This window comes from Epinephelus lanceolatus, chromosome 18 (assembly GCF_041903045.1).
Source record: "Epinephelus lanceolatus isolate andai-2023 chromosome 18, ASM4190304v1, whole genome shotgun sequence".
NCBI classification, from domain to species: domain Eukaryota; kingdom Metazoa; phylum Chordata; class Actinopteri; order Perciformes; family Serranidae; genus Epinephelus; species Epinephelus lanceolatus.
This window is the reverse complement of record NC_135751.1, coordinates 27,106,378-27,131,463: the sequence shown is the minus strand read 5'-3', so window position 1 is coordinate 27,131,463 and position 25,086 is coordinate 27,106,378. Positions and strand designations below refer to the sequence as shown.

General features: G+C 41.5%; 1 protein-coding gene across 2 annotated transcripts; it reads right to left on the bottom strand.

Annotated features, from left to right (window-relative positions):
* Positions 1–988: 988 nt before the first annotated feature.
* LOC117268105 (neuronal pentraxin-2) lies at positions 989–17,588 on the bottom strand. Of its 2 annotated transcripts, none has more exons than XM_033644292.2 (5): positions 16,645–17,588; positions 14,615–14,861; positions 8,265–8,509; positions 3,829–4,008; positions 989–3,249 (listed from the first exon to the last, which is right to left on the bottom strand). In XM_033644292.2, the coding sequence occupies exons 1-5, from the start codon at positions 17,092–17,094 to the stop codon at positions 3,022–3,024; spliced, it is 1,350 nt and encodes a 449-aa protein (XP_033500183.1). In that variant the 5' UTR covers positions 17,095–17,588; the 3' UTR covers positions 989–3,021. The 2 variants fall into 2 exon arrangements, with proteins under 2 accessions (XP_033500183.1, XP_033500184.1); XM_033644293.2 differs by having other exon boundaries at positions 14,615–14,858.
* Between the last annotated feature and the right edge of the window lie 7,498 nt (positions 17,589–25,086).

The window sequence follows — 25,086 nt, the reverse complement described above, 5'->3', positions numbered from 1 at the left end:
CATCACACACACACACACACACACACACACACACACACATTTCACATTGTTGGTTGTCTATCGGAGGCCTCGGATTGTTGTTCTGTTAACCCTGGAGCGACATCACATTTCTTGTGCTTTGAAAAACATGGAAAAAAGACAATGAGCAACTTGGTAAAAAATGCCCAACAAATTGAAGGAAAAAAAAAAAGATTTAGAAAATTATTTAAAAAAGAAAAAAAGCTAGGCGAAAAACAGTATTTATAAAAAAAATGATTATTATTACATTTTAAAATTATGATACAGAATTCTTAGAATTTTTAAGTACTCTTTCCAGGTCATTTCCTCATTTGTTTGTTTTTATTTTTCTTTCTTTCTTTTTTTCTTTTTGAACTAATTTTCTTTTCATGTTCTGTTTTCACTGAGTTTGTGTCTTCTTTCGTCGCTCATTGCCTTCTTTCAAAAGAAATCAAGCCAATTTGCTCAGGTTTCAAAGGGTTAAAAAAACAGGGGCTTCCTGCTGCGCCACCAACACACTGGCAGTGGCATCAACACAAAGCACTGTGGAGAATGAAGAAGGCTCACAGTGTCCTACATTGTAGCAGCTCCCATAATCCCCACAGGCAGATTTTTTCATTTCCACCTGGACATCTGCCAATCCAGAGGATTTCTCCACTGCTGACAGCATTACATTGCCCAGATGAGAGGATGTATCCTTGCATGTGTGTTATGGCTAGCCCTACAAGTGATATGGCTACACTAACGGCACAAACATCTCTGTTAGATTTAGTGCGACCAGAAATGTCAAAAAAGGTGGGATGTGTTCATCTCCATCAGAGATTAATTATTAAGAAACATCCATGACCTTGGCAGAGGTACACTCCACTCTGACTTCATCACTAATGCAGTGCAATGATATTTTAATCAAACATGCTTCAACTGTTCAAACAGCTGCTCAGCTATTCCGTCACCTTATTGAGTCTCTGCTTTAATTGCCACGCCTCTGGAATTTGTTCACTCTTTTATTGGGTGCAAAAGGACATTCAACCACATGTCAGAAGGGTGCAAAACTCAAACAGGTACCGCACATGAAGGTGACTTTAAAACAATGACAACAAACACATTTTTTTCTTTGTTTTGTGTCCCTCATTGTCTGAGCTGCTACTGAAACTTTGAATCATCCACAAGTGAAAGCACGTATGGTTCTCACAAAAAAAGGCCATTCACCATATAAACAAAGCATTTCTGTTCAACATTTTTTGGATTTTTTTTGTTACATAATGTGCTGCTAATGGACAAAAATCATGAGCAGAAAAAGCAAGAAAAATACACTTTCTACAGGAAAGACGTCTCTTGATTTTACACTGAAACATTGTTAACAAAGACACTCAAAAGAGGAACAATCACAGCGTGTTGGCGATATATCCAACAAGTGCACGCTCAGTTTTAGAACATTCTGTGCTGTCCTGTAACCAACTGCATCGTATCTGCAAAATTTCTCTATATTCGACTGCTTTTTTCTAACATTGACAGAAGCTTTTTAATGGCTTTTGTGCTCATGTGTTTTGTACTCAGCGAGGAAAATTCCACAAGGAGGAAAAAAGTTACCAAAGTTTATGTCTTTGTTGCCTCTTTTTCATTGTCTCCTTATGGGCCTCCAGCGCCAGGCTTCCTATCAATATTTTATTGACGAACAGCGAAACAAATGTCCACCACGACGTTAAGGACTAAGATAAATCAAGCTGCAAAAAGCGTCAATTTTATTCACTAAGTGGTGCCAAAATCCATTGATTCCCTACATTCTTTTAAAAATATATCATATCAGAGGATCAAAACAAGTCTTCTTGTTCGGTGAGAGGCAATTAAGACATTCATAATGTCTGCAGAGTGCTGTTTTCGTTTGACATCCCCTTTACAACTTCAGATTTTATCGATTGTGGCGCACTTAGCTTTGAGAAACACCAGCAGACTGGTGGCTGCTCCCCGCCTCACTCATTCATGAACACAGATAATTACTACCCAGATGAGGAATTAAGGATTGTCCTTGAGGGTCAAGCCTGGGCCCTGCCCTCGCTGGGCACTCGGCAGGCGTCCACAGCTCTGTCGATACGCCAGTCCTGGGCAGCTGTCCGACATCGCTATTAACCTGAGCAGAGCCAGCCCATCCATAAAGCTGTTTGGGATATGGCAGCTGCTCAAGGGGCAGAGAGGTATTAAGCATAGATTTACAAGAATGAAAATGTCCTCCCTCCCCCATAATCTCTGGTCATTTTACACGCAAGACAAGCCATACGCGCAGGAACATACACACACACTCTTACGTAACGCTGTCAGTATCTGCGTCGGCTTGTTCGGACGCACTGGGCACACACGCGCTGTGTATTGACAGAAAGCATGCACTGTCGCTTCTGAACTGACTTCCAATCTTGCTGGGGCTCATGCATAATATGTAGACACTCTGCCACGTTTCCAAAATAATCAGCAGGGTTGTTCTCGTCCACTTTGAACTCATGAGCATCCACCTCATTTCACTGCGCTTTCTGGTTCGGCACCTCATCGCTCTTCAAACAGCGAGGAAGCTCGCAGCATGTAGTACTCTATCATGTTACTCAGGAATAGTGTTCCGCGGCACATCAAAGCCTGTTTGAGCTCACATTCACTATGAATACAGTGCAGCATTGTCAGTGTAAGGAATGCAACCGAAAAGAGCTGTTTTCAAAGAGGAGTCAAATGAAAGCTGATCTACTGAAGAGAAAGCACAGAGTGACAGTAGGTCATATCATTACAGTGGACTGATGCAACAGCATATCTTCTTCAGATGAGAACACTAATTTGAAGTCTCCCGTAATGTCCTCTCGGTTGAAATTGAATGGACACATCAACAGGTGTTGAGTCTTTGAGACTGCACAGTCATACCATATAAATATGTAAAAATGTTGCACTGGTACCCTTTTCTTTGGGATTTGACTGAAGCAACAAACAGTCAGAATACTTGGCTTCTGGATCCCTGCGGCGATACTGAATTTCCTCACATCAGATCCTTTAGGAATCAAAAGCACGATCTTCACAGATCTCCAGAGCAGCTTTGCTCGCACCACCAAACACTTCCACGTTCGCGTCAATCCAAGGGACCACGTTGCCCGGCATGTAGGCTGAGCAGTTGGCCAGACCCATGATGTCCACGGGTCGCAGTACTCGGTCCCACATGTTGAACTGGCTCAGCTCGCCCACAAAGGCCTGGGTGGCATCAAAACGACCTCCGACTATGTCCTTGGTGGAGAAACAGGAGATGAGAGTTTGTGAGTTAATGTCTGAGGGAAATGTAAACAGACTTCAATTAAAATGAATCAATTCTGTTTGATTTTCATCAAACTGCCGAACGACTCTGAATATTTTTCAGTGTACTGCCACTTTAAATTTCTAAGTGTTGTGCCAATACTGTGTAACATGCAGCAATCTCACCTTGTGTGAATGACAGAAGCCTTCTTTACGCTTCACACTAATGCAGTGTGAGCTCTCTGAGGATATTATTCAAATGTCACTGTATATTTCTTAAGTATATATGTGGTGCTGTCACGGAGCTAACCGCTAGAATGACCCGCTAACGCAGCCCCCAAGGGCTTAAAGGTGCAGTTAAGAGAAAGATGAATGAGGTAATACTGAAAGGGCCGTGATAGCGTGAGAAGAGCCTCCCTGCCTTCTCTCCCCTGCTCCCTGCTCTGCGCCTCCGGCACTAAAGTCTGGGGAGAATACACCCAGGGATCTTACTGACACAAGGAGGAACACACACACACTCATTCATGCACACACACCTGTTCTTTACCACCTAAGCTTCTCTGCTGCTCTCACCTGCTCCTGGCCCAGGACGATCACCCCTCCAGGTTTAATTGGGTGCCAGGGGGCCAGGTTGTCCCCAGTGCCTAGGCGCTCGCCATCTTGGTAAGCCTCCCAGAAACCGTCTCTAGTCGTCCAGGTGATGCAGATGTGGTGCCAGCGCCCGTCGCTCACTGACAGAGGGAGCTGGGCCACCTGGTGCAGGGTGAAGCGCGAGTGCAATGAGGGCAGGGAGGAAGGCCAAGGAGCAGGGAGGGGGAGGGTGCAGGGGGCAAGATGAGTCAAGAGAGATTTGTGATTAATTGCGGCACGTTAGAAACAAGGACAGCAATTAGAGGGGTTAAGGCTTCAAAGAAACAGCCCTTTGCAGAGTATTCTCCAGATGAGTCGGTGCGACATGCAAAATTTAGATTACCCAGGTGACATCAAGGGATGGAACATCCTTCAAAGCAGTCGGGTAGCTAACAGCAAAACAGTGTCCTCTTATGTGTTTGCGCTTTGTTCAGAGATCAAAGAAAAACAACTGGTTATTTTACCAACCAGTGACATCATAGCCCTCTGAGGATACGGTGCAACACATGAGATTATGAGCCTGTAACTCATTAGCCTTTTTCTTAAGAGCCTACAGAATAACTTAACGCTCATATCTCGTTGCAGATACATATAAACCTGAAAAGATGGGAAATAAAATTTAAGACATTTGAAATTATGGAGGCAGCTGACCTGGTTGAGAATGCCAGGTGGCATCTTAATGGCCCTGGGACTGCAGGAAACACAGGCAGTATTATTCTCAAGTCTGAACCACACTGGCTGTTCAAGGGATTATAACATGAAAAATTAATTCTTCTCAAATATTGTGCCACACTTCAAATGTGACAGCCGTGATGTTTGGTACACAAAGAGCTCAGTATTAAAACACCCTATCCACAGGGCATTCACCATGAATACATGACTCATTCATCTTCATTTAAATGATTACAGAATATTTATTCTCAAAACATAGAGGGCAAAATTTTACAATTATTACATAAAAGAAATACATTTTTTCTTACAGGCCTTTTTTGATTTGTAACAGCAGGAAAAGCAGGTATAACTTCCTGGAACTGGTAGCTCAATGTAATGCAGGGTACATCTACACATCTCCTGCTGTACAGTGTCAAAATGTCTGCTGTGAAAAAGGCCCATGATGCATTTTACTCCTGGTTTAAAGGATATTTTCTTCTTCAGCTTTTAAAGGTTGTAGATGAGGTTCTGCAGATAAATGTGACATGTTTTAGAAGGTCACATCTGCTTTCAACCAAGAGTGTAAATGGTGTGTAGAGCTCACATGCATGGTGTTGAAGAAAAACACATCAGTCGTATGAATTTTGAATGGTGGGAAAATTGAATACTCTGTATTACAGAAACCCTGAGAGGCACAGTGATATTTTTATTTTTATGGGCAATGTTGGCCAAAAGTTTATCTCATATCTTACAAGATATTATCTCCCATGTAAGAGACATTATCTGCTATGTATGTGATAAACTAGGCTTAATTAGGCTGTTTTGAGAGGGAGAAGGTTGCAGAAGTCATGATTTTTTGCAGGCAGTGTTGGTCAAACCCTAATTTAATCTCCTGAATACAAGATATTATCTCCTACGTATGCGATATTATCTCAAACATACAAGATAAACGTTTAGGATTAATTAGGGCTGTTTAAAGTGAGAAGGCTATTGAAGCTCTGAGTGGCAAGGACATTTTTTTCTTTTTTTGTGTGCAATGTAGACCAAAACCTAAGTTTGTATCCTACAAGTTATTTTCTCCTATGTATGAGATAATAGCTCATAAGCTTTTAGACTTAGGGTGCTGTCACACCTGCCCTGTTTGGTTCAATTCAATCAAACTGAAGTTTGTGCAGTTCGTTTGGGCAGGTGTCAACACAGCTCCAGAAATAATGGACTGAGACCTTCCCGAGGACGTGGTCTCGGTCCGGTTACAAACGAACTCTGATGCAGTTGGTTTGTGGTGACCTCTTTGTAACAAACTGTGTAACAAAATTAGTCCCAGATTCAGACCAAAGCAAACAAAATCTAGGTCTGAAAGCACCCTTAATTATGGTTGTGTTGAGAATGGGAAGGCCACAGCAGCCCTGAGAGGCAAGATATGTATATACATTTTTTTTGCGTGCAATGTTGACCAAATCCTAAGTTTATCGTCCACATATAATTCAATATCTCCTACGCACAAGAGATTACCTCATACATAGGAAATAAACTTTAAGGCATAGGACTATTTTAAGAGTTAAAAGGCTGTGGAAATCCTGAAAGGCAGGGTAAAAAAAAAAAAAATTGTGAGCATTGTTGTCCACAACCTAATTTCATCTTCCTAGGAGATATTATCTCCCAGGTAAAATATATTATCTCACACACAGGAGATTAACTTTTATGTTTGTGTAATTTGCGCAACTGAATTACATGTAAAGTCAATGTAAAGACACGTTAAGATGTGAATTCGGGATGGGTGCGATGGACGTGCCATAACTGACGTAAAATATGCAAATTAAATGGTGTGAATGAAGCGAGTAGCGTGATTTTGCATCATACACTCATTCCCGAGAGCTGAAAAATCTGAACATAAGCAACCAATTTGTGCCTCGATAGCCAATCAGCATTGTGTTGGCTGAAACCTGGTTTATCTCCTAGGTATGAGTTATTATCTCCTAGGTACAAGATATTATCTCATTCATTGGAGATAAACTTTTAACTTAATTAGGCTGTTCTGGGAGTGAGGAGGCCCTGTGAGGCAAGGTTAACAAAATTCTTTTGGGGGGCAATGTCGGCCAAGATCTAAAACAAAAAAAAAAAAAAAATCAAATCTCTCAGGGCCTCCATACTGACTGCATAGAATTGCAGAAGTTCTTTTTTTTTCTTAAGTTTGAAAATCGTCCTCCGGATAACACCAGATTTATACAGTAAGCATCAGATTACACATGCACACTTGCCAGAAGAACTCAGTTTTAATGTTGTACAAGACCAGTTGAATCCATTACAGATTAAACTCCTGGCAGCTGCTGTCGATTGGAAAGTGGAGATGCCACAAGCATGTTTTACTTGATTTGAATGTTGGAGAGAGAAAAAAAACACGAGACATTGACAATCTTCCCGAACAAAGAGACAGGCTCTGCTGTTGAAGATGTTACTTTATAATAATAAAGATTTCCTCTCTGCATAGCCACCCACAAATACAAAATACAGACAACGTTGCATTTTTTAATACTGTTGAGGACGCAGCTTTCTGCTTCCCTCTCAGTATGCAGCCAAATGAACAGCATAAACAATGTGCCCCAGTGGACCCTGTTATCACTGCGCACAAGTTCAACACATGGATGTGCTGCTGCACATACGGTAATCATATTCACTAGTCTTGTCTCACTCTCCATCTCGCTCTCTTGCTCCGTTGCTTTCTCTCCCCGTTACATTATAACTTCCTTTTTTCTGGCATCGTCTGATCTTTCACTCTTTCCCCCCACTCTCTCCCCAGCACTCATGTCGCCTCCAAAGCTCTGCAGCTTTTCTATTTCCTACCCTCTTTTTTTCTCTCATACTCTCATCCCTTTCTCCCACCATCTTTCTCTCATCTGTCTGACTTGAACACATGTATAATGCATGGTGAAGGGAAAGCTGTGAGGAGACCTGCCTGTGCCAATAACGCCCAACGTAAACAAGGCAGTGGGGTGAAAAAAAAAAGATCCTCTCCAGTGCGGGAACATTTCATACACACACACACACACAAAAAAAAAAATCTCCCCAAATCCAACATTACACTGCTGTAAAAGCAGCTGTGCCACCAGGAAAATCTGTTGTTACAGTATCAACATAACAATTACAGTTCTTTCCCTTTTAAGGCTAAACGCCATCAAATATTCATGCATGTTTCTAACAGTATTTCTGGTGTGTTAATTGAAATCCTGTTAGATGACTGAACTCTCGCAGTATGTGATCGTGTAGCAACAATATAGTGTCCACAGAGAGAAAAAACGATGAGGTCTTCAAACGAGCACACATGGCAGCAAAGTTCTCTGATGAATTACTGTTATTCTTGGGTGTGTGGGGAATGTGGGTCAATGATATGAAATGTTTATAAGGTGCAAAATTAAATATGCAGTGCTGATGGTCAGTGAATCTCGTCTCAGCTGATTGTGCTCACATGTGCATACAGTTGCTAACTGCGTGTTTCACACCACAGAGCGGGCCAACGTGAAAATGTTCATGCGATCTTTGCATTTAATTAGCGTCACCGCTGATCTACTTTTACGACTGTCATTACAGCCGGCAGTACTGCCAGGCGAGTAATGAATGAATCTGAGCCTCTGAGAACATCTTCAGAAAATCAGGACAGAGTACAAGAACCATTCATCAACAAATAATTAAAAAGACACTGTAGTTCACCAGTTTCTCATTATGGACCTTACCTTATCGTTAACTAGCAGCTCGATGGGGTTGTTCCCCCACTCAATGAGGACTATCTCGTTGGCCTGGCCTGGCACGCCGTAAGAGAACGGGGTTCCGATGCCGGGGCTGGCGCTGGATTTGAGCCACATGCACACGGTGAAGGCGTACATCTCTGGGAGGCTCTTCTTGATGCGTCCATAAAGGTAGTTAGTGCGAAGAGGGAGGGACACCTTGAAATCCTCAGGTGACTTGAAGGCATTGTTACCTGTTGACGGACAATGGTTATATATAGTTATATGCTTAAAGGTGATTGTGTTGTGACTTGATCCAGGCAAGAAAGTCTTCCTCTGATAATGATGCTGAAGACTGGGACTGGAAAGACAAAAAATGGCGATTAAATTTGAGATGACGAAGGGGAAGACAAGACTGAAGGTGGAGATCATGTCACATGCTAGATCACACAGAATAATATTGGTTCCTCAGGGGATCTTTGGCATGTGCTGAGGTGCAATACAGTACTATTGCCACACAAAGAACTTTCCAAACCCCTAGATCAGTGGTTCCCAGCTGGTGGGTCAAGGTCCAAAAATGGGTCGCGGGTCCACTCTGAATGGAACACAAGTGATGTGAAAAACATGCTTTATTTTCTAGTTTAGTAAATTTCCATCACAGAGCTTTTATTTTGAAGTGCTGTTTCTTGCTGTAGAGTCAGTGACTAAGGGACAGCTACTTGACAGACACAGCAAACTATCTCGACGACATGGCCAAACACAAGTATGATGCTGAATATTAGACAGTGTGGACATTGAACTAATGGCTAAGAAGAAATCTGGACCCCGTGGCTGGACCAGTAAGGAACCACTGCCCTAGATGATACTATAGAGGTTCTCTACAGGGTCTTTTCCAGTAGTCTGACTCACCTGATGTAGGCTGTGGCTATAAACCTGCCATTAGGTCCCTCCTGCTATCTGCGTGAAATCATTTTCAAAATCCCCTTTGTTACGGAGAACAACACAACAACCTCTGAGCTACCAACTTACACACTGAAAATGGCAAGTTTTGACCAAAATTTGGATTGTGCAATAAGACATGCTCTGCTCCACAGCGGATTGTCATAAAGATCTACAACAAACTACTGGCCGACACACTTCAGAAAAAGCCCAGACTCTGTCTCACACGACTCTCATGTGAGATGTTAATGCGTTTTCCGCCACAGTCAGTCTGAGTTGATGTGCCACATCTTTTCACCCTGGCAGTGGCATGCACCAGGGACTTTGATCTGACCTCTGTTCCATTTTACACGAGCTTCTGTGATATCGCATACAGCTAGTAAAACCTTTATGGTTTAAATGGGTCCAGTGAGCTCCTCCAGAGATAAAGTATAGTGATGCTTCACCTCTAGGGCATCCATGATTAAATTATGTTTCCATCACACAGTTGACATAGATCTGTTACTGCTTTTCGTGGTGTTTTCTTTTGTGGAGAATGAACCATTTTAATGACAGCGCTCGCCTCTCAATGTGCAAATTTGTCTTGGGCCCTACACCCATACTGCAGCCATAGAAATACGGCATACAACATAGTACATTGACAAAGCAACATTATACACAACGTGGCAATAACACAAAAAGATAAAGTTCTGTCTTTACCTGCCATTGTTTAAAAGCTTTACAGACAGAAGTATGAATGCATTTTTCAATCTTCACTGGCTCTTCAGCTTAGTTTACTTTGGTTTACTGGGAAAATAATAGAAACACTACTTTTAAATAGTCTACATATTGTGTATTAGGAGGATAACACATTGAAGCAGTGGCTCCTAACCTGCACAGAAACATTCCAGATTTAAAAAAATAATATACTGTGTTTCTCAGTAAGCATTAAGTAGAGGGCTCTGAATCTTGAAATCCTACATTTCGTTATAAATTGTTAATTACCATATATAGTTTAAGTATAATTATGATTTAGAAGCATATTGATTCGTCCATGGTTTTATCTGGCTTCATTCGTGGGCCCCCAGGCTCACTAATTAAAAAATAATATAGTGCTATATGGAACTTCTAATGGTTCTATACAGCCCTGTTTAACAAAGGCTCGGCACCAAAGCAATTTCCCCCTATGATTTTGAGCCAAAGAATTGCTTTTGGGTACTGTTTAGCACCGTTATTGTTTAGAGTGCAAAGTACACATACAGTAAAAATGAATTAGGGTGATGGTAAAGGTAGGCTGGCTGCTTGTAAAATCACATGAGTGAGAAAACTGGTGATTTTCAGCTTTGGGCTAGTACATGTAAAAAAAATTCTGTCAACTGGTCTGCCATCTGCAAGAATTAAAATCAATTTGCCAAATCTAGTCTCAGGACACGTCAAGACTAGAGTCAGCCATGTTAGCAGCTCTGTGAGGCTGTACTCGGGCACAACAGTGCTTTCAACTATATGCTCACATCAGCATGCCAACAAGCTCACAATAATGGTGCTAGCATATTAATACTGAGCTGGTGTGTTTACCATGATCACCATCTTAGTTTAGCGTGTTAGCATGTTAGCATTAGCTAATAAGCCCTAAAGCACACTGTTTATAAAGATGGACGACGTGTCTCTACTTATTCCCACTGTACAGAAGTGAAGCTAAAATATCCCAGATACAGCTGGAGCCAAAGTCTGCTCAGTAGCAATCTCTGTGGTACCAAGTTTCCCGCCAATCCCCCCCCACCGACCAACTGCGAGCAGCGCCACTGAATGCAAACCCACCAACTGACCCACACAGTTGTCAGTGATGTTGGATAATCCCAGTTTTATAGCATTAAATAACTAACTGAAATCAAACTGATCATAAAATAGAACATTTGAACATTAAGCAGTGTGATACAAACTACCTTAAATGACAGAAGCCATTTAAAAATTTAAATAAAAATATATTTATTTGTACCTTAAGTTCTTAGTTTGGCCCATGTCCCCAACCACTAACATGGTTTATTCACGTTTGGCGAGCTGTCATGTCATGCGAGCTGTCATGTTGTCCATCTTCATATACCATGCCCTAAACACAGAGGGCAATTCATCCTCTGAGGACCATGAATGTCTGCACTTAATCGTGTGGTAATCCATCCAACAGCTGCTGAGATATTTTAATAAAAAAGAAAAATGTCAACCTCACGGTGATGGTAGAGGAAAAGACGGGATCACCTAAGTCATTCACATTTACCCTCTTGGGATCTTGAATATCTGTAGCTGATGTCACAGCAATCCATTCAATACTTTGAGATATTTCAATCTGGGCCAAAATGGTGGACTGACAGACTAATAGACAGACTGACACTATTATTCTTGGAGCCATGCCGCTAGCATGGCTAAAAATGCAAAACCTACTCATTATTATTTTCAGGCTTCCATGTTAGCCCTTGAGTTTGGTTTCATACTGGGTCAGTTGAGGCCAAATGCGTCACTGCTAAAAAATGATGCGGCTCATGGTCAGTTAAAATAAGATTACAAGAGTTTTAATATTCAACAGACACTTGAGTAAAAGAAAGGAACAAGAAATGGAGTAAACATAGATCATGCATGATTAAGAAAGACAGACTGACAGACAGAGAGAGAGACAGAGAGGACCATGATGAATATTTAAAGAGAAAATGATAATAAAACAGCAGAAAAGGAGTTGTGAAAACCACACACACAATCGACTTTGCAGTGGCTTTGCACCAAGGAAACATGTTGCATATTTCAAAGGGACTGAACCGCAGTTTTATCTGTGTTGAGCAGAGTATTTGAGGCTTAGCCACTGTTGAGGCCACCATTTCTCTGCCTATGTGATCCAGCTATAACACTGAATAAACGGTTTATAATATGGGCTCATCTCAGAAGCAGTTTGACCATGAAGAACCAGTCAAACCACTCTGACCCACAAAGAAGGGACAGAAGAATATTTCACCAGACTAAAATGTCTGTCAGTCTGTATGTATGTCCCTTGATTTTCATTTACCCAGTCACCTTCACACTTGATGGGTGCATTTATTCCTATTTATTAGTAGTGCATCATGTACACACTGCATAGTGTATTAGCTATTATGCCGCTAAAATGGCCTGCTGTGTCACTGCCTGTTCTGGACCAGAAACCTGATTTGTTCTACACATGTGCAAAGGTCATTGGGGTTAGGCACTGATGTGGAATAGTTGAGGGTTAGGGCAGCCCATCAGTCAGGGAATATGCCATGATCAGACTGGGTTTCTGATATGGTATTGATCGAAATGACCCTGTACCAAGTAGCATCAAAACGTCTCCAGTCAAACTGTGTTCAATCCTTTTTGTACCTGGACCTAGAAATAGAAAAACTGTTCATGTGTTTTTCTGCAGCCAAACACCGCCAGCATTCTTTAATTAATGCACTGTGTGCTTGGCCCACTACCACAGCAGCTACAACCCATACATTCTTTGGTGTGGTGAAGTCCAGCGCAGTGTATTTGATGGAGTTGTCAGTTCAGCGTGCCGAGTTGGAACTATAATGATCAAAAGGCTTGGCTATACTACATGCCAGAGGCGTCTGCTGGCATTTTACACAACTGAATGCTTCTATTCACATGATGGAAATTGAATGAAGTAGGAAAAGAAAGGTATCTTATGAAGTAATCTCTTGGTATCGGTATCACCTTAAGGGCACTGGCATTGGTATGGTGATTCTTTAAACAATCTCATACTCTAGACAGCTCGCTATAAATTAATTGTTACACTGGAAAACGGCATGCTGGGTAGAACTTCAGCAACAGATGAAGAGAGAAAGACTGCAGATGTTACATTACAAACTCATACATTTCACGCATCAGCAATTTAACTTCATAGATATACAAAGAGAACTGGATACAACGTTGGAGGCAGGGCCCAATTAATATCTATGAAAGCTACTCAGCGGCCCGTGAAGCCAAAAAAGTTTGACTCCCCAGGTGTGAAGTATGGGGTCCATAGAGGAAGCGCACTAGAAACTTTCGCTGGCTGAGCAGCCAACTTCAAGTTTAATCTAATTTAAATGCAGATAAAATTATTAATTCGTGCAGCTCTTGTAGACTTTTAAAATTCTATCAGACCGAATGGATCACATACTGATAGAGAAATGAGTCATTTTGCAGGGGTGGTGATGCTCATAAAATGTATCCACTCATGTACAGACGTCCTTTTCATAATTAAGTCAATGGGGAAAAGTCTTTTTGGGTCCCATGGCGTCACATGATAGACCACTGTTAGGCGGCTATGTCAAATTGGCCCATGTGTTCCTTGGGATTTGCTGTGTAACCTTTGAAATGAACATTTTTGTTTTCTCCCAGAAAACGCCTGATCCCAAACAGCTAGCTAATAGCAAATGACACTTATACTCTAGCATTACTAGGGGATGCAACTATGTCATGGCAGTGGCATTGCTCAGGACCCAAGGGAGGGCAGTGTCGAGTGTGCAGTAGTTTGGATGAGCTGCTCTCCAGAAAGGTGCAAGCAACAGTACCGGAGGCCAAGCAATCGCCTTGCTCCAAACAGGCCTGTTTCGAACAGGGACTTCACTAATAAATAAAAAATATGTTTTGTAAAAACTGGTCCTCTGCCACTACCTCTGAGCTCTATAAGCCCAGACACAAACTCCTCAGGATCATGGGGTCCTGGATCTTATCCCTGTATTTTTTATTGTACGCCCAGAGCAGGCAGACAACCACAGCATGTTACAAATTCATTGTAGGGCTATCATCAGTGGAAAATGCCTCACATTCCCAGCTGACAAAACAACACCACAAAGCCTCAAACGTCACTGTGGAATTGAATCAACACCTCTCTGGCACTGCCTTGACGTAAATTGAAGCTAATAAGGCTCACAAAGGTAGTATTTATTGTTGGGGTATTGTATTGACTCATTATATTCTACAGGTGGGTGTGCTATCATGCCCACCTTCTTTAAATGTGAGCAATTAGCTTTGGTTAAACCCTCCATCCTCAAACAGCCACTGACTGAATCAACTTGTCTCCAGGGACACTGGCCTAAAGGAAATGTCCAGTGAGTGGTGAGATAATCTTCTGAAATAATTTCCCTTTTGGCAAAGATATGCTGTGTTATTCTGACATCTACCATCAAAGCGATACCCTGGAGTGTGGACATCTCTCCAATATTTCTTAAACTAATTAAACATTCAGTGTTGCTTTCCAAGCCTTATTTTTCAAGACCAGGAGCAGCTCTGAGAATGGCTCTGAGAAAAAAAAGTTATGTTGTGAGGTTTTTACTTGCATCATCAGAAATTTGCACAGGGATTGACTAATTAGTGCTAAATTTGGCAGACAAAAACAAAAAAAAGTCTGGCATTGAATCTGGCCAGCAATTCACAGCACCCATTGTATCACTTACTTTTCTCAAGCTCGGTGATCCTCTCCAGGAGGGAATTGAGAGCACTCTCGGTGCGTTGGCGGTGGGCCGCTGTTTCATTGTAGAGCTGGCTCTTCTCCTCCTCCAGCTCGGCCACCTTCCGGAGGAGCTGGGTCTCCAGCTCTCCCAGACGCTGCCGCAACAGCTCCCGCAGCTCTGGTGGCAGGGGAGCCAGGGCCGAGACACCTCCTGCTGACACATTTGTGCTGGGGAGACGCAAACTCTGCTGCTGGGAGGCCGAGTGGGAAAGAATGCAGGGAACAGCAGCAGAAAAGAGGATGAAAGGAATGATGATGCATAGATAGATGGACAGATAATGTGTGGGGGCAGAGGGAAGTGACGAATGATGACACAGACATTTAATCCAGTTAATCTTGTGCACTCAAACAAGCGTTCAGTCTCCATACAGACCTAGATTTGCACTAGATGACTGATTTCATCTACTTTTTAGGCCTGATATCCTTTTAGCACCATTGTTTTTGATAGAGCAATATCAAAATGAAGACAGTGTGTCCCTGCGGCGGGCTTTGATTGGTGACCTGCCAAACACTCATGGCTGGGCTGGGTATTTAAGGTAGGCGCAACATGTGACTGGAGTTTACACCAGGCGTGATGGCAGATGGTTTTTGAAAAAGGGGGGCAACAACTGCATGGGCTCACGCTTACGGAGCTTTGACCGTGCAGCAAAAATGCCCTCAGATGTTCATGTCTTAAGATTGTGTTTATGCTGTCCTGCTGTCTGCGATCCACACACTTTGTGACCCATTCAGAGTTTGATTAATCTGTCCTGACACATGGAACCATCTGAATAGCTGAAATGACTGAGTCCATGTTGCTAAAGGCCAAAGCAAGTAGTCCTGAATGCAATTATTAAGATATGTAGATGGACTTGATTAGTGAGATGGGTCCTACTCCAGGGAGCCATATGCTATCAGCAACAGCAGTATTGCAGTAATCATTATGTTAATGCAGATGCAGATCGATAGATATGTGATTAAAATGCAATATAATATGTATCCTCACAGCTGCAGTATATCCCTGATTTGATCAGGGTATTAAAGCTTCCAATCAAGGAGAGAGGGAGGAGGGGAGGGAGGGAGTAGAGAGATGGATCGGCAATGCAGCACACTGTATAAATAACCTTGAATTTAAATAAACAGAATTGTGATTGTTTATTGCATCGGGGCTGTCAGGTAATGAAAAATGCACTACACTGATAATATGACATCAGAGATAAAGCCATGGCTTACACCAACCTTCTGCTGTATGCAAAGCTCTTTCAATAGGTGACCTCGATATCAGTTGTGATCTCTGAGCCTTGTGAAATGAATGCACACAGCAGAAGTGAGGTCTCCTGGGACTGAACAAAAGGGGCTGTGTTGAGATAAAGCTCTCAAGGCAACAGGGCTATGAGCGACTAAGCTATTAAGCAGTTCATGCAGGTGAAATCTGTGGGAATTAATTTCATCATCTGCTGTGAATAATTCGTCACATGACTGCAAATAAAACATTATATGGAACACACACATGCACACACACACACACACACACACACACACACACACACACACAATAGTCATAAATTATTCAGGGGTGTGTTGCAAATCCCTGCACCACATGCGTGATTACACCTTTGACAAGATTTTTTGTTGCTCATTTCTTATTGATGACTCTTATGCAGCGGGTTTCGCCATCAGAGTTTTCTTTTAATGATTAAAACTGTATTGATGTGACATGCCTATTACGTGACCCTTTGATCTCACGATCCCCCCTGAGAGGTCTCCTGCAGCGCAGAGTATTATCAGACATGTGTGCAATGCTCTATTGCTGGTGAAAGGGCTGAGAGATGTTGCCAAGGCGCGTGTGGCTCTGATAACAACAACATATACTGCAGATGGCTCTGTAGATAGCCATTAATAGAAGTAATTAATCATGTTGGTTCGGAGGGGAAACTAAACAAAAGTGATTTTCTGGCACATTTACGCATGAGCTGCATGTTTGTGCCATTTTACCTCCAAGTTCTCCAGCCGACCCTTGAGACTCTGCATGGTCTTGCCCAGCTGGTCTATGGTCTCACCGGGGTCCCGGGGCAGGTCCCCCATGGTGTTCTTCCCGTACTCCTTCCGTCTAGAGCCCTGACCCCGGGACTTGCCCTGCGGCGACTCGTCGGCTGCCGCCTCGCAGCGCGCCAGCTTGGAGTTCAGCTCCTTAATGGTCCCCTGCTGGCTTACGATGGTCTCCTTCTGCTGCAGGATGGTCTCCCGGAGCTGGATGATCGTGTTCCGCAGCTCGTCCTCCACGGGGCTGCTGCTCTGAACACGGTTCCCCGTGGGTCCATATCCGCAGCCCGGCTCTGCGCCCGGGGGAATCGCGTTACAAACGAAGCGGCTACCTGTAGCATCCTGGCTTCGCACCATGCGTCCACTGACCAGGTACAAAAGTCCTACTACTAAAGTCAGCATCCCGACTACTGGATAGGCAAATTCCACGTTATTAAAGGAAAAACAAAAGCTCCTAAATTACTGACTGAGCGTTTGAAGTCGACGGTAAAATAATCAAACTTATTTCAACAACTCGTTAATTCAAGTGGTTGCGGACATTTTTCTAGACTTCCACAGAGCGATAAAAAACGACCAAACTTAGTTTATAGTGAAACCATAATAAACAGAATCCGCAGTGAAAAATCATAAAATCATACATCCACCAACCACATGGTCGCTCCTGTTTGAAAAACCACAAAAACAAATCTAAATTCTTACTTTCAGCAGGTGGAAACTCGGTAGATTAAAATCGGGATTTGATAGCTCCTTAACTGAAAAACAAAACAAAGTTGCACTGATTTAAAAAATCCACAGAAGGTTGCAGAGAAATCAATTCAGCCTGTCTTTCCTCCTCGGTTGGTTGGATTGTCAGTGAGTGGTGCTGAAAAGACAGCGATGCTGCTCAGCCAGATTATTATGGGGAGGTGCGCACTGGCGCTTCCGCTCATCATCTGTGCGCTCCGGTTATTCAGCTTCAGCCTACGTCATCACTCAATCCCAGTGGATCCAAGTCATGCTATCGCTCTGTCTCATTGACTTTTTATGACCTGTGTAAACCTGCTAAAGTCTAAAGATGTCAAAAAGAGACACATTGAGAGTTAGTTCACCAAAAGGGTTTTCCTATATTAGTAGTCTCTTAAATGACTGTGGGCTCTGTGTAGCTTTTCTACTGATGTGAAAATGCACCGACCCATGATTTAACACTATAACATATTGTTAACTTAACATCTGTCTGGATCCCGCACCGGGGATCATTGCACTCTCTGTGCCCCTCAGAGTCTGAATTTGTTTGAATTAAATTTATTTATTTTTCTTCCCACAGGGCACATTTGGTCTAAGGTCAAACTTTAAGGATTAGTAAATCCAATTGAAGTCCACAGTTCAAATGGGAAGTCTGATGTTCTGACTTGAATTAAAACAAGCTCCCCATTGGCTTCTCCCATTCACACACACTGATCTGTGCGTGAGAAAAGGATTTTTATTATCCACGCAGCTTTGTGACATCAGTGAAGCCCTAACTTTGACTCTTGAGATGACAGTATTTGTACTTGTCTTTGATAGAATATGACTTTGGGTCATGTTGCTGTAAAGATTCATGTTTTTAAATTAAAGACATAATTCAGACTGGTGATGCATACACGTCTTGCTGTGAAAATATTAAGGTTGAAGCTGAATGGCACCAATATTCTGCTGAATGCAGTCAAAGGTTGGATCCACTTTTCTGTTTAAATTTCATGCTGATAAAGATTATAAAGCAAAGGTGTGAAACATAGGGTCTAATTCAGTCCACTGGATGACTGTTCAGACCTAAACTTGTTGCACTTGTGAAGAGTAAGGGTTACAAGAACAAGTTCAACAGAGCAATGTATACAGTGGTTTGCATGATATCTAATGAATTAGTGTCACACAAATGGTGTCTTTGGCTACATACTTAATGTTACATTCAGCACTTAACTGAAGGTTACATGGGTTAGGTTTAGACAAGTGCAGTTTTGTAAATTAGATTTAGGCAGGTAAAGGCACATAGCTTAGGTTTAGGCAGGCAAAGTTATGTAGGTTAGGTTTAGACAAGTAAAGTCACACAGGTTAGGTTTAGGCAAGTAAAGTTAAGTAGGATAGGTTCGGGCAAGTAAGGAGACGTAGGTTACGTTTAGGCAGTTAAAGTTATGTAGGTTGGGTTTAGGCAGTGAAGTTACTGAAGCTAGCTTTGGGCAAACAAAGTTACACAGCTAAAGTCTAGGCAAGTAAAGATACGTAGGCCAGGTGTAGGTTGACAATTATTGTTAGGCGTTGTCACCTTACATACTTAACGTAAAGTTATGTAGGATAGGTTTGGTCAAGTAATGTTACGTAGGTTAGGTTTAGAAAAACAGTAACTGTTTTGGAGTCATCACCTTTTGTATTTAACATAAAATTAGGTAGTTTAGGTTTAGGAAAGTTAAGTTATGTAGTTTAGGTTTAGAAGAGTAAAGTTATATAGGTTAGGTTTAAACAACTGAAGTTACATAAGTCAGGCTTAGGCAAGTATAATTACGTAGGTCATGTGTAGGTAACAGTTATGGTTGGGCGTTCTCACCTTATGTTCTTAACGTTAAGTTATGTAGGTAAGCTTTAGAAAAGTAAAGTTACAAAGGTAAGGTTTGGGCAAGTAAAGTAACGTAGGTTAGGTTTAGGTGAACTAATATGGTGGGGCGTCATTACCTGACATCCTAAAGTTATGTAGGTTAGGCTTAGTAAAGTGAAGTTACATGGGTTGGTGTCATCACCTTTTGTACTTAATGTAAAGTTACGTAGATAAGGTTTAGAACAGCGATCATTGATGGGCATCATCACCTTACATACTTAGTGTAAAATTATGTAGTGTAGGTTTAGGAAAGTAAAGTTAGGTAGGTTAGGTTTAGGTAGGCTATTGTGTTTGGGCATTGTCACCTTACATGCTTAACGTAAAGTTATGTAAGTTAGGTTTCGGAAAGTAAAGTCACAAAGGTTAGGGTTAGGAGAGCGAAGTATGTGGGTTAGGTTTGGGCAAGTAAAGTAACGTAGGCCTAGGTTTAGGTAAGCAATTATGGTTGGGCGTTGTCACCTTATATACTTAATGTAAAGTTATGTCAGTTAGGTTTAGACAAGTTAAGTTACGTAGTTTAGATTTAAATTACATAGGTTAGGTTAGGGCAAATTAAGTTACATACAGTGCCCTCCAAAAGTATTGGAACAGTGAGTCCAATTCGTTTACTTTTGTTGTAGACTGAAAATATTTGGGTTTGACATCAAAAGATGAATATGGGACAAGAGATCAACATTTCAGCTTTTATTTCCAGGTATTTACATCTGGATCTGATACACAACTTAGAAGATAGCACTTTTTTTTTAACCCACCCATTTTTCATGAGAGCAAAAGTATTGGAACATGTGACTGACAGGTGTGTTTTGTTGCCCAGGTGTCTCCCAATTACATCGATTATTCAAACAATAAATAGCACTGAATGTCTGAGCTCAGTTTCAGATTGGGTACGATAGGTTTTGCCTGTGCAGACTGCATTTAGAGGTGGAACCAACATGAAAACCAGAGAGCTGTCTATGGGTGAAAAAGAAGCAATTGTGAATCTGAGAGAAGATGAACAATCAATCAGAGCCGTTGCACAAACATTGGCCATAGCCAGTACAACCATTTGGAATGTCCTGAAGAAGAAAGAAACCACTGGTGTACTAAGCAACATACGTCAACCAGGTAGACCAAGGAAAACATCAGCAGTTGATGACAGAAACATTGTGAGAGCTGTAAAGAAAGACCCTAAAACAACTGTTAGTGACATCAGCAACAACCTCCAGAGGGCAGGAGTGAAGGTATCACAATCTACTGTTCGCAGAAGACTTCATGAACAAAAGTACAGAGGCTACACCAGAAGATGCAAACCACTCATTAGCAAGAAGAATAGAAAGGCCAGGCTGGAATTTGCCAAAAGGTACAGAGATGAGCCTCAAAAATTCTGGGAAAAAGTTTTATGGACTGATGAGACAAAGATTAACTTTTTCCAAAGTGATGGAAAGGCGAAAGTTTGGAGAAAGAAAGGATCTGCTCATGATCCCAAACATACAAGCTCATCTGTGAAACACGGTGGAGGTAATGTCATGGCTTGGGCTTGCATGGCTTCTTCTGGGACGGGCTCTTTCATCTTCATTGATGATGTAACACATGATGGCAGCAGCAAAATGAACTCAGAAGTCTACAGAAACATTTTGTCTGCTAATTTAAAGAAAGATGCAACCAAACTGATTGGGAGATCCTTCATCATGCAGCAAGATAATGACCCAAAACACACTGCCAAAACAACAAAGGAGTTCATCAGGGGCAAGAAGTGGAAGGTTTTAGACTGGCCAAGTCAGTCTCCAGACTTAAACCCAATAGAGCATGCATTTTACCTGCTGAAGAGGAGACTGAAGGGAGTAACCCCCCAAAACAAACAACAACGGAAAAAGGTTGCGGTGAAAGCCTGGAAAAGCATCACAAAAGAAGAATGCAAAAGTTTGGTGATGTCAATGGGTCACAGGCTTGATGCAGTTATTGAAAGCAAAGGATTTGCAACTAAATATTAAGTCTCATTCACTTTAATCTATTTTAAGTTTATATGTTCCAATACATTTGGTCACCTAAAAATTTTGTGTTCCATTACAAATAATGCTATCTTCTAAGTTGTGTATCAGATGCAGATGTAAATACTTGGAAATAAAAGCTGAAATGTTGATCTCTTGTCTCATATTCATCTTTTGATGTCAAACCCAAATGTTTTCAGTCTACAACAAAAGTAAACGAATTGGACTCACTGTTCCAATACTTTTGGAGGGCACTGTAAGTTAGGTTTAGAAAAACAATAATGTGTGGTGTCATCACCTTTTGTACTTCATGTAAAGTTATGTAGAATAGAATTAGGACAGCAATCATGGATGGGCATCGTCACTTTACATACTTAACATAAAATTATGTAGTTTAGGTTAGGCAAGTTAAGTAACGTATGCCAGGGTTAGGTAAACTAATATGGTTGGGCATTGTCACCTTACATACTTATAATGTAATGTTATGTAAGTTAGGTTTAGGAAAGTAAAGTTACAAATGTTAGGTTTAGGAGAGCGAAGTTATGTAGGTTACAATGTGACAACGTACCTTTGTCACTTTGTCACTTGCTCATCATTATGTGAGTTATATATGAATTATGGTGCTTTACTTTTTCGCACATATACATATGAACAGTGTGTGAGAACAGCGTGAACAGTGAGTACCCCACTTCATGAAAAATGCTGCTTTATAGACCTTTCCTCTCTGACAGAAAAACAGCTCTCTGAAAAAAATATTTGTCATATTTATAAATATTGAACATTGTGCAAAATATTGTCAATCAGCAGCTTCAGTACAGGAGAATCTGTATCTGAATTCTATCTCAAAATAATATTGCTGGAACCCTGCTGCTGAGGCACTGCCAACGCTTTAAATTTGCAAACAGGCAGGGGATAACTTAACCTGCTTCTTCAATAGCTTTCATTTCAGTTTGGTGTGGTGATGCCAGCATCACTACACAGGAGTGGAAAGGTATGACAAAATGCATGTATAATGACAGTGAGTAGTAGGCTGAGACATTGTTGAAATTGCTCTTGTTTTTGTCAGACATGTCAGGCGGTTCATTGTAAATGAATGGGTGTTTTTCAGAATGCACGTCTTTACGCTAAAAGAAAGGGAAACATTGGGAGGTGGTGTTGTTTATATGTGCAGTGCACAACCCTTAATGCAATAGTTTTACTGGTGCGGCCCACTTGAGATCAAATTATAAAGCAGAAATTTATGTCTCTCTCTTTAAAGTGTCATTTAGTGCACTCTATATTATGGAGGTCCTTTTCTTTTTCTTCATTTATTGTATATTAGTTTTGAAATTGCTCTTGTAGAACCAGCCACTAACAGATTTTCCTTTCGTCAAGAGCACATTAGGCTGCTGATGTGAGGAAGCAGTGCTACTGTAATTGTTTCATTTGATCATTGCCGATAATAAAGCCAGCAGACGTTTACTGGAAACCTTGTTCATGTTTAATTGCGGTACAATTTGTGTGTGTTTGTGGCAAGTATAATGCTTGTCCAGGGCCAGATAGCACTGGGAATAATCCTTGGTGTTTGCTTTAATCTGGCTGGTGGAAGGATATTCTATAACCATTAGATAACAGTGTTACAGGAACTGCAAGTGAAAAAAAAATGGCATGTTAAATTTATGGCTCTGTCTGTTTCAGTTGCTCAAAGTGTCATCTGTGGGGGACAAATGTATCCCTCCGAAGAGGGAGGCACAGCATGTATAAACTTCAGTGTGTGACAAACACTTTCTAATATTCAAATCCATCCCTCCTGACACAAATCTCACCCCGAAACCCTGTTTCATGAGGGAACATGTCAAACCTTCGAAGAAAACTATGATCTCAAAGCCTTTTCAGGATGGGATCCCTTCTCAAAATAACCCAAAGAGACAGAAAACAATATTTGAAAAAAGATAGAAATCTGTCTGCAGCCAAGTACACAGCAAAGCTATGCTGTTGCATGTATAGCATGATTTGATGTTATTGTTTCTATATATTTAGAAATATGCAGGGAAATGCTTGTTGTAGCAAGCAGACGCCATTAGCCTCTTTCACAATGATAGACAGAGAGGAGTATCACAGCAGGTTTTGTTTGGAGCTCCCTTCATGTTTTTGTCAAACTAAGACAAGGGAGCAGGCGTCTGTCAGGTACCTGCTAAGAAATGTAGAATATGGAAAAACTTCAAAGCCAGACGTTGGCTCGGTTCACATTATGAATTGTGCTCAGTGTGGCTGTTATCAAGCACAGAGGCGTCTCTTTTTTCCATAACTGCCTCATCAATCTTTATTTCCTCAAGCTGTTTCCTTTAAAATCTGAAGCGGTGGGATGGTGATAGCTCACGCGGGATGGTCTCCCAAACGTGGTGTGCAGTATTAACGCACTGCCCATCACAGCCGTCATCTCCTATCTGCTCGCAGGGCCGGAGAGCTAAATGTCAGCCGGCATTAATGCACACTCAGCTTACAATGGGCACACAGTGGCGAGACTGACAGGAAACGGCCGGTGAAGTCACTGCTACGGAAGGCAGTTTTTAATATGACAGGCCTCCTGAGATAAGGGACAGACAATCACCATGGCAACCTTATCTCCTCCCTGATTCTTCCCCCACCACCCCCCAACCCCCACCTCAGTGAGAGAGGAGCCTGGAAAGGTGAAGTGGGAGTACTGAAGACTGAGCAGAGATGACAACTTTCACTTCAAAGTTGATGGGATAAAGTTATTTCCCTTTCATGTTGCAACTGGTGAGCGCTGGGGTGAAGTAACTTTCCCTTTTTTAAGCGCCTTCAGCGAGGGTTAAGAAGTCAGCAGGGACTGAACTCCTATCCTAAGCTGGGTTTCCCATCTAAATTAATACGTCTCACAGTTACACGTTTCACTTTACAAAAGGCATCAGAATTTTCGTCCGTACAAACCAGAGGCACTGATTTACAGAGAGACAGAAACACTGCTGTGTGCTGTAAGGAAAATGCAACACAGTAACACTGAAATAAACACTACCTTTCCTCATGTGTTTGGGTTTTGTTGAGAACGCTTCATAAATAAAGTTGCTTACGTGTCGACTTAACTCTGTGCTGTATTTTGAGGATGCACTTTGTGGTGTTGTGCGTTGTATTGCAAACAAAAATATTAGCAACTCCTCTGAATATGATGCAATCCAACACAACAAACCCACAAACTTCAGCCTCAAAATGAGCATAATTGTATTGAAACTCTTTGTCAGCAACAGCTGAAAAATGTGTCTCATGACAGGATGATTCATTACACTTTCATTTTCACACATTTTCTGTGTCACAGTGTTCATTTTAAAGGGTATTTTTCAACCTTGACCCCATTTTCCCATGTTTTTGTGCCTAAGGGTGCTTTCACACCTGCCCTGTTTGGTTTGGTTTGGTTTGGTTTGGTTCAATTTAGCATCAATTTATGTCCACAGAAGTTTTATTTATTAATTTATTTTTTATTTGCCACGGACAGGCTCAGATTGTTATCATTAGTGTCTGACAAAATTAGGGAAAGGTTCCTACATAGATAGACCTTTTTTTTAAAGAGGAAGATCTTTTATGTATGTATAACCAGAAACAGCCCCAAAATCGCTATGGGCAAACCCCCTAAAAAAGTTCACCAATAACATCAAACTAGGCAAATCAGTGATTAGTGGAACAGTGAAAAGATGAACCAGCTGAGATATTTTTTGTTTATTTTGACTTAAAATGGAAGAGTGTTTCTCCATGAGAAAACTGTTTATTTAAATGGAGAGGCGGTGGTGCAGTGGTTAGCATTGTTGCCTCACAGCAAGAGGGTTCCTG